The 13761-nt window shown below is 45.0% G+C and overlaps 1 protein-coding gene across 1 annotated transcript in view; it reads left to right on the plus strand.

The window, feature by feature from the left end:
- The window catches only part of LOC142592671 (uncharacterized), a 473797-nt gene that overhangs the window by 243643 nt on the left and 216393 nt on the right, over positions 1-13761 (plus strand). Inside the window, exons 27-30 of the mRNA XM_075704237.1 lie at positions 4854-4877; positions 8880-8958; positions 12424-12500; positions 12575-12662. Coding sequence (XP_075560352.1) covers positions 4854-4877; positions 8880-8958; positions 12424-12500; positions 12575-12662 — 268 coding nt within the window. The remainder of the gene's footprint in view (positions 1-4853; positions 4878-8879; positions 8959-12423; positions 12501-12574; positions 12663-13761) is intronic.

Genomic DNA, 13761 nt, shown 5'->3' on the forward strand with positions numbered 1-13761 from the left:
AGGCGGTGCGGAGACTCATGTTGGCGAACTCTTGGCGGACTGGATAGGAGAAACCGTGACCCCAGGTGAGTTTGAGGAGCTGGAGTCGAATGTAGCCGGATAGGTGGCCTCCATCTCTTGCGGGACAATCCTGGTAACATCGCCAGCTGTTTTGGGACGAGGAGTATCGGCAACGGAAGATTTTGCCGCAGCGTTTGGTAAATGGGCGAACTGTTGGTCGATACGTCGGCTTTTTGCGAGTAACAGGAGGCAGTACTTTTTGATAACCGCGTCTACCGTCGGCACATTATTGAAGACGAGCAAGTTGAAGGCGTCATGGGCAGTGTCGTTCAGACTGTGGGAAACCTTGTCTGGCTCAATCATGTGTGCGTTAACTTTGCGGCGTAGAGCCAAGACTCTTTAATGCACGTGACGTAGGGCTCTGTTGACGTCCTCACGCGGCTGGATAACGCCTTCTTCGCGACTGTAAGGTTTACCAAACTTTTCATTAGGTATATCCCAACTTGTGAGCTCGTCTTCCTTGTCCGATACCAAACTCGAGGTGTGCCACCGAGGGAAAAACTACGTTGGCGACCATGATAGTAGGCTAGCGCCTGTTATTGACGTTGACGCATTCGTACAGGCTGATCCAGTTCTCGACGTCTTCCCCATGTTTTCCCGAGAATACGCCAGGAGCATGGGTGCGATGCAGGTGGCAGCAGAAGTCGGGGTCGGTTGATTTGAGCGGTCGTCACAGGGAGCCATGATGCATGGCTGAACGTACCGTCTACTGCGAAGCTCCGTGACAAGGTACAGGAAGGGTCCACCAAATATGTTACTTAGGAAGGCGGAGACGACAGGCTTTATAGATATATTTGCAAATACGCCGCACTTGGCCAACAGGCTAAAGCCCGCGCCAGCCTCTGATCGTCGTCGTCGTCGTCTTCACAATACTGGCCTCTTCATTATCATAAATACTGGTCCGTAGCAATATTTAGCCAAATGCTTTCTCTAGATACTTATACTTTGCATCCGATGGGATTCTCATTATTCCAGTAACTGACGAAAATTAATTACGATAGATAGGAACTTACCCTAATGTGTTTTGTAGCGACGAGGTTTGCTCTCGGGACTGCTATTTGACTTCCTGCAGAGATTATTATGCTGAGGAAATCTGAAAACATGACCTTCCGGTCCCACCGCATGAATACCGCGCTACTTCGGCACACAGGACTTCTTCGACATGTCGACGGCAAAACCTTGTCGAGCGACAGCACACTTTGTGCGCAAACACATAGCGCACATAGGAGGTGCGAAAGAATGACAAACGTTACTGCGGAGCGTAGTAGTAGTGACGATTTCATTGCTGTGGACGAGTTCTAAGTTGCGATTGATCGCTGTGTAGATGAATTATCTCTTGTTGGATAATTGTGCTGCATCTACGTATATGACGTCAGGATTATCCTTGTATATGTTAGTGAGTGCTTTTAACTCTTGCCTCTATTCTGTCCAGGAGTTGGTGTGATGCATGTTCTTTGGAATGCATGTGACAGATATGTTCACCAATGAGGTGACGTAGCTCCTCCGTGTCGTTGCTAACGCATGCTGGATGTTGGGGGTAGCCCGCTTCCTTAAGGATCGCCTTTCCAGAGAGTGCATACCGCTGAGGAGTTCCCACTGCTACAGCAGTACTGCAGCCTTTAGCTCAGATTGTATGCCCGTATAGACAGGAGTTTGTTCGCGACCAGGAGTTTGAGAAGACCAAGAGCAGATTTGTAGGCATTCCTGATAATGACTTCGGCTTTCTCCTCCTCCGCCTTGCTAGCGTTGTCGTACGGAAGGCTATAGGTGGGTTTGCTTAGTACCAGTGCGTGAACGAGCCCAAAAGTGTGTTCTTCCTTCATGCCTCTCCGATGGTTTATCTTTTCGATTATTTTTCAACCTGTCTCGTGAATGTATTTAGCGTGTCTTGAGTGTGTCTGACGCACCCCGGATGCGTATCAGATCCACTTCCTCAGCTGTGCGTCCGTCTAGTTGGATATTGATGGGATGGTTGCTTTCATATCGTTCGTTGTGGATGCGTATCACTTGCGACTTCTCTGGTTCGCCTTGGAGCCCACTCCTCTTTGGCGAAGACCGACGCTGCAATTTGTTCTTTGTTTAGGAGTGTCCTCTTTGTACCCGAAAGAGCCCTTGTTCCTCCAGAGCGGGATAACCTCAGCGTAAAATGTGCAGCCTAGATCTTCTATTTCGCTTACGTGTCTGGATAGTCTCTTCATCGCTATGTTGAACGGAAGTGGTGAGATAATGGAGCCTTGAAGTGTACCCTTTTTGGGCATGTCAACCGAGTCCGATCTGGCTAAGCCTGGCGATTAGAGCTGCGATCTTGAGTTTAACACGTTGGTTATGTTTTTGGGTCTTGCCTCCCAACGTGAGGGTGGTGATCCGGCGGAATATTTGGGCTGTGTCATCATGTGGCGTGTTGGCAATAAAAATGTCCGACCCGGAGCGGGTGCGGATGATGACGTAATCACCCCTGCTCGGAATTGCCCGCCACTAGACGGCACGGGAGATTTCGGGCGTCGTGAAGTTTCGAATAGCCAGGTAAATCGCCCGCCGGCTCCGGCGGGCGATTTACCCTCGTCTGGGGGTACTGGGGCCCCATCTTAATTCCAAGAGGGGCCCATGGTAAAGGAGGTCTTAGGCGTCCATGGGAACCAGGGGTCATTGAGGCTAACCGCAGGTTGCCGGCACGTGGAGGTGGTCGTGTCTGCAATCGGCGTGATGGTAGCATACATATTGGCGGTGAAGAGAGCCGCGTCGTCAAGCCTAGTGGCCCATACTCTCCGACACGAGCTAGGCCTAGCGGGTCAGCACCCGCAGCGGATCTTCTCGAGCCGGCAAAGAAAGAGCGAAATGTCCTGCCGGCTCGGGGAAAAGCGTCCAGGTGTTCCGGATCGTGATTTCTTGCTGGTCCGATGCAATCTCATTGACGATGTGGAAGTAATCGGGTCAGGGAGAGCCCATCTTCAGCGGAGCTCAAGCGAAGCACATCCGCACGCTCCAAGCGCTCCAGCTGGACCAGGTCTGGTGAGCTCGATCCGCCGACATACATTTCCGACGTGCCCTTGCATTTGCATATATAGATGTTTTAGCATTTATAAAGCAGCCGATCATTCGCAACAGCTTCTTGTATGTCTTCGCCAGCGGCGCTTTGACGGCTCCGCAGCTTTGATACCGAAGGCGTACAGACAGAATTGTAGAGTCATTTTGCCGTCTTGGCGGTGGCTGTCTTTGTCGTTTAGATTATAGTATTCGCTTCACAGCTGGGTCTCGTGAACGAGCCCGAATGTTCTATATCTACAGACAACGCCTGCGCCACTAGCCTTGAACTCCAGCCTCACACGTGCATCGGACGCCAACGATGGTTGTTGTGTCAAGCTGGCCTACATAAGCAAGATTTGAGGAAGCTTAGCTTGGGCCCAACTCCAATGCTGCCTATACAATTACATATAAAACGCAGAAATGCTTCTTTGATTTGGATGAATTTTCTTGCATTTAAGGTAAATTGTATTAACTGTAAGAAGCAATATTTCATTTAGGTTCTGAACATTTTTCCATGTATCTTAAATTATTGTAAGCTTAAAAAATATGGATACCTGAAATTTAGAAGTTGGTTTCTCTTCAACTAATCTTCATCCCTATCTGTAACCTGCATACGTTAGAGGATCAAAATTTGATACATAATTATACAGCTAACGTAAATTTGTTAGTGTTGAGTGTACTGCAAGTGTCACCCTAACATTAAAACTTCACATTGCAGAGAATTGCATAATAGATTTTGTCCATTTTAGGTTTACTGTTACACGCTGTCTACACAAACGCCATAACAATTATCGTTGCTGAGTTACATTTGTTAGCGTGATAGTACTGTTTTCTTCAAATTAGCAATTTTCGACAAGCTTTACATTAAGAATTTGCCACGATCAGTCACTAAATTTTTCACTTTCTTTTAAGCAGGAGTCATTTGTCAGTTTTGAAGATTGACGAAGTAGTGCAATAAACAAAACAAAACTAAAGGAAGACGGCATTTCGCGTGACGTCACCAACCTGCATGATTAAATACAAGACATTTTTAACGGGCGCTGCAAAATAACATCTGACACTGCTGCAGTTGTACATCGTAGCCTACCACGGTGAACTTTGTTTACGGGGTGAATTTTCATCGGAATTCGCCGTCGTTTTCGCTTGCATAGAGTGTCTGAGCTCATGAGTGTGACTTGCTTTGACGAGCGGCGACCTTTCTCAAGAGCTGACGCACAAACATGCGTTTTCCGGCTCGTCTGACATTCAAAAGCGCATTGCTGTATCACTGCTGCATCGTTTTGCTTGGAAATGATGTCATCATGGACAGATATTTTGTCTCTTGCAACGTAATTGGAGAAAAATCTCGTAGGCAATTCTAAAATTGAGTTCGAAATAAAAAAAAACGCCGCACTCTAGCACTGTTCTTATGGACACCGATAGATTTTATCTATAATAATCAAACTGAAACAAATCTGTTAGGCTTAAGGAAACTGAAAACAAAAAGAATGTCTTGTGTTGTTTTTTGCTAGCACCAGACATCGAAAGCGAGGTGCGCAGCCGTTTTCTTTTACAAATGGGCAGACACCTTCCTAGTTCCTTGTATGTTAAGTGACTGCGGTACCAACATTCTTATGTGATTACAGCGACCTCTGAGAGGGCTTGAGCGGTATCAGGCAGCACTAAGTGCTGGAGATGTTCCATTGAGAAATTATGTACGCGAGAATTAGCACTGATATTCGTTTTAATTCGTTGCATTATTTTTTTCGTTGGCGTCACACTCATCATAGCGGCAACAGTGGACGCGGCCGCCGGTAAGTACCGAGGTCGATTGTCCTACCTGCCAATTTATCTTGATGAAATAGATGCTTGAGCAGCCCGTCGTAAAGCATTTACCTGGGGTCTCTCAAACACAACGACGTGCGTGTCTCTCTGCGGCGCGGTTTTGGGAAGAGGTTTTCCGCAATCGCACAGTTCGTAACGGTCCATTCTTTTACTAGTAACCTAGTTGAGGCAGGACAAGTTGATTTATATTTAACCTAACCTAACTAGATGTTAGGGATGCTTTCGACCTTCTTTCACAAATTAAGCTCACTGAGAAGAATCTGAGCCTTGCCCCATTCCTGTGTAATTGGGTTACATCATTATTATCATCATCATCATCAGCCTGGTTACGCCGACTGCAGGGCAAAGGCCTCTCCCAGACTTCTCCAACTGCCAAGTCCGTAACCCTTATTCACCATCAGTTATCTTCCCTCCTCATTACATACCCTGCCCATGCCCCATTTCTTTTTCTTGATTTCAACTAAGGTGTCATTAACTCGCGTTTCTTCACCCAATCTGCTCTTTTCTTATCCCTTAACGTTACACCCATCATTCTTCTTTCCATTCCTCGTAGCGTAGTCCTCAATTTAAGTAGAACCTTTTTCGTAAGCCTCCAGGTTTTTTCCCCGTACGTGAGTACTGGTAAGACACAGCTGTTATACACTTTTCTCTTGAGGGATAATGGCAACCTGTTGTTCATGATCTGCGAATGCCTGCCAAATGCACCTCAGCCCATTCTTATTCTTCTGTTTATTTCATTATCATGATCCGAATCCGCGGTCACTACCTGCCCTAAGTACCTATCTACCTATCGTAAACTGCTGTTCTCTTCCGAGATTGTTTCACATTACTTTAGTTTTCTGTAGATTAATTTTTAGGTCCACCCTTCTGCTTTGCCTCTCCAGGTCAGAGATTATGTATCGCAAGTGATCCCCTTAGTTACGCAAGGCAATATCAGCGAATCGCAAGTTACTACGGTATTCTCAATTAACTCTTATCCACGATTCTTCCCAATCCAGGTCTCTGAATACCTCCTGTAAACACGCTGTGAATAGCATTAGAGAGATCATATCTCCCTGCCCGATACCTTTCTTTATTGAGATTTTGTTGCTTTCTTTATGGAGCACTGCGGTGGCTCGTCTACAACCTGATTTCGTAATGCCTCCATGACGGCTGTGGTTTCGAATAAATCAAACGCTTTCTCCTAATCAATGAAAGCTATTTATAAGGGTTGGTTATATTGCGCACAATTCTTTATCACCTCATTAATAGTGTGAATATGGTCTATTGTTGAGTAGCCTTTACGGAATCCTGCCTTGTCCTTTGGTTGACGGAAGTCTAAGGTGTTCCTGATTCTATTGACAATTACCTTAGTAAATACTTTGTAGGCAACGGACAGTAATAATAATATAATAATAATATTTGGGGTTTTACGTGCCAAAACCACTTTCTGATTATGAGGCACGCCGTAGTGGAGGACTCCGGAAATTTTGACCACCTGGGGTTCTTTAACGTGCACCTAAATCTAAGCACACGGGTGTTTTCGCATTTCGCCCCCATCGAAATGCGGCCGCCGTGGCCGGGATTCGATCCCGCGACCTCGTGCTCAGCAGCCCAACACCATAGCCACTGAGCAACCACGGCGGGTAGGCAACGGACAGTAAGCTGATCGGTCTATAATTTTTCAAGTCTTTGGCGTCCCCTTTCTTATGGATTAGGATTATGCTAGCGTTCTTCCGAGATTCTGGTACGTTCGAGGTCATGAGGTATTGCTTATACAGGGTGGCCAGTTTTTCTAGAACAATCTACCTACCATCCTTCAAGAAATCTGTTGTTATCTGACCCTCCCAAGCTGCCTTCCCCCTTTGCATAGCTCCCTAGGCTTTCTTTACTTCTTCCGGCATTGTTACTTGAAGGTTTTCAATTCATCTAGACTATTCTCTTTTCCATTATCGCCGTGGGTACGACTGGTACTGTATAAATCTCTATAGCACTCCTCAGCCACTTCAACAATCTGATCCATATTAGTAATGATATTGCCGGCTTTGTCTCTTAACGCATACATCTGATTCTTTCCTATTCCAAGTTTCTTCTTCACTGCTTTTAGGCTTCCTCCGTTCCTGAGAGTATGTTCAACTCTATCCGTATTATACTTCCTTATGTCAGCAGTCTTACGCTTGTTTATTAACTTGGAAAAGTTCTTCCAGTTATATTCTAGCTTTAGGACTAGATGCTTTCATACATTGGTGTTTCTTGATGAGATCTTTCATCTCCTGCGATAGCTTACTGGTATCCTGGTAATTGGATTACAGCATATTTAATTAACTAAATGCGCCTAGTCAGTTGTTATAGGCACATTTGCGTCTGACCCATTACCCCTTTCATCGGGCGTCCCTCAAGGAAGCGCTCCTGGACTTTTATATATTTTGACATTTTAATAATGCGGTTATTTACGTAGTTGAACCACTTCAAGTTCATGTTCAAGTCAGGCTCTTTGTGGATGATTATATTCTGCTGCGTGAAGTCACTATCGCAAAATAAGGAGCCTTCCGTCCCTTGCAACTCATTCGGGTTGACGAATACAAGTATCAAGGTGTAAATGCAACCAGAAACTTAAATTTATTTTAAACTAATCATTTATAAAATTGGCGACCTAAATAAAAAAAATTGCTACTAACAGGCTTTAGATTTTCTCTTTTGCTTTCAGCTGCAGGAAGCTTCGTCAAAATTAGTGCAGTGGTTGCCGAGAAAAGCGATTGCTTCTATCCAATGTATTTAGATAGAATTCGAGCTAAAGGTTCCACTTAATATACATATGAGATGCACACAACAGTGAACTTTCGGTATCCGTAACAACGGATGTACAATGCTTGTACGTGCTCATACCCAGCTATTTCGGACCTGGCCTAGTCACTAATCAACCGCGGCGGGTTTTATCACTCTCATGTATTCGATATTGCTGATGACATACTACGACGTCTCAGCACTGCGGTGGTATTAAGAAGCGCGCCATGCATCACACACTTTATTCATAAATTTTATCGTGTGTTCAAATATCATCCTAATATCTTTTTTCACGCCTTCAATAAAGCCGCGGCGCCAGGTGCACCAACTAGAGCGTACTTTGGTCCAGTAATAAAAATGCGGTAGTAAATATCCTATCTTATCACGATGTCAATCGGCGTAGTAACTTTCATGACAGCAACGGGGAAGCAATGCAAATGTGGCTTAAGAATCGCTGCTCAAGAAAAGTTGCACTTAATGTGTCATCGCATTGCGTCATGCAGTATGCGTTCGGCGTGCAAGTAAAGGTTTTACGACAATTTTGTTACTGTGAATCGACTTAGGTGACCTTGCAAGAAAAGTTGCACTTATGTGTCATCGCATTGCGTCATGCAGTATGCGTGCGGCGTGCAAGTAAAGCTTTTACGACAATTTTGTTACTGTGAATCGACTTAGGTGACCTTGTCCGTGCGCCTGAAGTAGTTCAGGTTCGTTAGCACTGCTCCCGCATCCTTGTGCGCGTTTACGGACATCCTACTTGTAACGGGTTGGCGACAGTCACCCTGCCTCCTTGAGCTAATGGGCCGTTTTTCACTAAATTGGATGCAGTATATAAATAGGAGCAAGAACGAAAGGGAGCAAGGGAAGAAAGGAAACACTAAGCAACCCAATGAAAAATAGGTGATGTTGCCTCTAGCATGAAATTTAGCATAGCGGGCAGATTAGTATGCATTACCCAAATGCGAAAACACCCGTGTGCTTAGATTTAGGTGCACGTTAAAGAACCCCAGGTGGTCAAAATTTCCGGAGTCCTCCACTACGGCGTGCCTCATAATCAGAAAGTGGTTTTGGCACGTAAAACCCCAAATATTATTAGTATGCTTTACCCAGTATGCTCAGGCAATGCTAGCTTTTCCCAAGAGTCAGCCGACTAATCCTTACAGTGGCAGCACGTTGTAGAACATTCCTTCTCCCTCTTTATTTTCAAGGGTTGTGCGACTTGGTGCAAGGCTTGCGCCATTGTCCTTGCCATCGCTCTGGTTGTCGCCGTCAGGACACGGCGAGCCGGTAAGTGCGCGCAATTACGCAACTTCGTAAGATGCGTAAGTGGCCCTCAAATTCCAATCACTGAATACATGGGCTATCTAGAGGACGTTCTATTGAAGGGTCAAGCGACCCTTCAATACCCGTTCCAGGCATGGCAGGGGTAACAACGTTTGATTCAAATTTGAACTTGTAACGCACATCGTCTTACGACAACCCGTCCATATGCCAGGAGAGTGCCGACAAGAGATGTAAAATGAGGGCGTGAATTCAGTGGTTGCCCACACAGAACCAACATTAAGGAGAGAGTTGCGATATCTTTCCCCTGCGCCACTAAACAACGCACATTCATTCATTAAAGGTCTAATACTGCAATCGCTTCAATCGCCGATCATGCCAATGCTCTGGAAAATATTCATCGGCGAAATATAACGTTTTGCTCCAAAACTTTTTCTTCAATGCATAAGCCCATCGTTAATTACCCTCAATATATTGTCACGCACAAGAATTGTACGTTTTCGAAGCCCTTCAATGCAAAAATCTGCTTGTTGCGTCTTTGAGATGAGATAACGGCAGCACGCTTTAACAACAAAAGTTTAACAACGAAGGCATGCAATTCAGGGATTGCCTCACATTCCGTCCACTTTAAATACCATATACCTCGAACTACCTCACTAGGCTTTCTTTTTAATTATTTCGACTATATGTACCTGCATTGAACTATATACACTGTAGAAATGTCTGAAGAATTGGGAAAGTCGACACGTGTTGTCCTGGTCAGTCCAGGATCTGCCCAGCACATTGTAAAAATCTCAATAAAGAAAAATATTGCTTCCGCAAACACATACTTTATCGGAAAGCATGAATGCTTTCCTCCAAATCTGGTTACCGACAGCGCGTGTCAGCTAACGACGCCTTTTGGGAGTCAGCTCAGGAAAGTTGTCTGAGATTTTGTCACTGAAATGTAATCGAGAGATCGAATACCAAGTGCTTATTATGTATGTGGTGGGACTCGAAGCCTCACCATATTCTCGAAGGAATATTTTCGTGATAAACTCAAGCGTATTTTTACCATTTAAATAATTTTAGTCCTAGTAAGAAACATCGCAATATATTTACGTGTATAATAAACTTGATTCTTCTCAACTCCCTTGCGCTCTTTTTTCATACAAGCATTCCTATAATAAGCAGCTGATGTACCGATTAGCCCACTTAAATTCCATCTGCAATGTTTCCTTGGCCTTGCGTTTCCAAGTTTGTGGGCGCCGCTGGTCCCTAACGCTATGTGTTAGGGAGCAATTCAGTTTTCTATTCAGAGCACTAATAGGTCGCATAACTTTTGAGTACCCGTTTAGTGAATTTATTAGAGCATCGTTCTTTTACTACGCCATATAAGAGTACTATTTACGGATTTTTAAAGGTACAATTTATCGTGTCTGTCTCTGATCTTGCCAACGTCTTGCAAAATCGCCGTTGGTTAAAAACCTAGCTCGCACAGACGCAACCACTACTCCTCCGAGCGACAAACATACCGCCTCTCTGAATACAACTGGGCAAGATAAATTTAGCTGCGCCCGCGTAATGCGTGGCCGGACAGCGACGCCTTCTGTGCACTTGACACATGCATGATCGCGTAGTGACTTCCTTCCTCTACACAACGGCGTCAAAGTGGATTAGATTGATAACCGCTACAGAAAGCGCACATAAATAAATTAAGATCCTGCTGGTGGCGGTCCTACGGTGCGTTATTGCAATCATGTTCGCTCTTTATGTGGAGCGGACCAGCCGAGAGTTGAAGTAGTGTTTGACTTGGCGCTCTTTGGTCATAGTTGGCCCTTGGGCCACAAAACACTATATTCATCAGCAGCACAGGTAGTGGGCGCGAAATGGGATCCCTCTGTCTCGCTGGCCGAGTTTTTTCCCGCCATTTCTGTTTCCTTCTCGCGCTATTTAATGTTCAACGCGAGTGCAGGAAATTCGCGAAAGCGTAAAATTTATGCAACGTGCGCATTTGTAGGCTTTATAACTCCTCTTTACCACCATGCTTAAAATATTGAAATATATATACATAGGCGGTGTCAGCTCACTCAAATGCGAATATTTGTTTTATTCAAAAAACGTACTGCAGTACAACGCCTGTCTCCGAAGTAAAACCGAGCTCAGTCTGGCTCCAACTGCGTTAGCCACAGCAAGTCGACAGCGCCACCTGTGCACTCTACAGGCGCACGATAGAGTGTTGTCTTCTTTTCTCGACATAGCGATGGCAAAGCAGGGCGCGAGAGGTAGTGCGGGCGCTAATATAGGCGATCGCGCTATAACAGCTTTGCTTTGTCATCATGATATAATGGCATCCCCTTCGAAACGAGTCGGCGACAAATTACCACCCAGCCCGCCTGATCTGATCAGTTATGCTATGCTTCCTTTTATAGTATTTTCTACGTCATCTTTTTGTTTCCTGCAGTATCTACCGTATACCGCTACCTATGACTGTAAGAGATTAAGGTACAGATACTTGTGCACTTTAGCCCCCCATTTAAATTCATTCATGTTCTTGACTCTCCCTTCAAAAATAGTTTTTTTCTGAGCTGCTACGACTTGTAAACGGCCCAACCCATGTCACTCTGCACTGCCTCATTAGCGGTTTTACCGTGGGTTACCAAAGCCAGCCGGCCTACCGATCTCTTGTTAGCTTCCAACTCTGACAACATATCCTATTTTAAGCATAGAATGGCATTTGCGGACGTTAGCACTGGTGCCACCTCACACTAATGGTGACCCCTTAGTGCTTGTGTCTTTTCGTTTATGTGTACGTCCAGCTACTTAATTTGTTTCGCGATGCATATGACTTGCCGGATCGACACCACGTAAATGCTCGTCTCTTCATTACAGATCATAAATGCCGATTTCTCTGTGGTAAACTTTAGGTCTAGGTTTGTCGCTGCGTTACCGTAGATAATCGCAGGTGTCTGTAAACCTCTTGCATATTCCTCTAGTAGCACTATGTCGACCGCTATATCAGTCCAGTGACGGTTGTTCTCCGCAGCACAGTCCGTTGCACTTCGCTCCTCGAAGAGGCAGAAAATATGTCGAGCGCGCTACCGAACAACTTGTAATGCGTATAACGAGGTTCTAAACAATGAATCCCGCACCAAAAACAGGTGCGACGTTGTGCTAACGCATTTTCTGCCGCATTTACTTCTAAGTACTCTTCTGACTTCATTTGGAAGATCAAGTTTTAGAATGTTAGTGTCCTTATACGCGATTTCAATGCAACTAAATTTACGTTCCGCGATGAAGGAATACCGAGACAGTAAATGAAAATTAAGGCGAAGGCAAATGGCCAAATGGGTTCATTACAAGCGATGCTTCCGAACGCACCTCCTAAATTAACGCGTGTAATTTGAGCTTGTCGGAAAAGCGGAAGAAGGTTCTCTATCTAAAATTTAGAAGTTTATTGCGCGCTTCGAACACACATCAAACTGTTTACAGATCTGTTTATCTGAAATCCAGTGCTTCCTGAACCAATGTCCAGCCGCTGGATGTGGGCTTCGTGGGCCCGCGAATCGGTAATTTTCTGCACAATTTCCCCAGCGACTTGTTATCGCGTATTCTTATTTGAGTTATCCAAATGCATATGCAGGAAGATTTGGGCTGGCTCACATTATCGACGTGTATCCTCTGCGGACTTTCCTTTTTGGTCCTGGAATAAGTTATCTACGACCAAATTGGCAAGTATATGAGCCGCGGCTCTCAATATCTCAGCAAGTAACTTAACGCGCTTTCAGTGGCTAGAAAATTGTGTAAAAATGTTTGTTTTCTCAAGAGGCTGCTTCGATGACCATACCTGCAGGAACTCGCAAACAATTCCACAACCACGAAAGAAGTGCGCGCATCAGAGGACGTGAAGGCGTAGCAGAGACGAGAGAGTGGGGCGTGCCTAGCGCATGCGCAGGTATACGCCCCACTCTCTCCTTGAAACATGCTCTAGCTCTGGTAATCGAAACGCGTAAACCGCGTCTTCGTTAATAATTCTCCTTTATATAGATACTCTACGTGGTGATAAGGGCGTAGCCTCGATCTCAACGAACTGTCGCGGTTACCCGCAACGCGTGAAGGCTGACACCTTTAAACACCGGAATTTAAATAAAGGAAGGTATATGACAGCATGTATGTGTACATTAAACTTGTTTCTTCTCAACTGCCTTACGCTACTTTTTCAGACGGCGGGCGGAAGGTAGCAAACAGATGTTCTGATTATCCGATTCCAACTAAGTGTTGCGTTGAAGTGAAGCGAACGAGACGCACAAGCGACACAAAACCTATATGAAAAAAATTGACAAACGGGGCGAAGAGGGAGGGGGGGGGGGTGCTAACTTCGGACTGTTTGTTCTGCGACACCTGCAACAGCTAAAACGTAGTAAGGAACACCGGCAAACGCTAACTTACGACTACCCTTATTTTTTTCGCGCGCCAATATATGTCCCCTAGTCGCACATGCGCCAAACATGTAATCACATTGTCACAACCAAACATTAGAGCAAACCGCGGAAAAAACGCTTCACTATATACATTAAAGAAATATGTCTCTCACGCAAGCCTTCCTTCTAACAGGTATACAGGGTGCCCCAGCAAACTTTAGCCAAAGTTTAAAAATACGCGAATCTCACGTAGCTGGACAGAACCAAGGTAATGTTTTTGCCGTTGCTTGGAGATACTGAACTTAATTTTTTCACTCTGCCTAATTAGATAAAAAGCCAATTATATATTCAGCTCCTCAAATATCAGAATTACATCAAAGGTGTCAATAAGAAAATTGTATAGCGACGT

This window comes from Dermacentor variabilis, chromosome 9, assembly GCF_050947875.1.
Source record: "Dermacentor variabilis isolate Ectoservices chromosome 9, ASM5094787v1, whole genome shotgun sequence".
NCBI lineage: Eukaryota > Metazoa > Arthropoda > Arachnida > Ixodida > Ixodidae > Dermacentor > Dermacentor variabilis.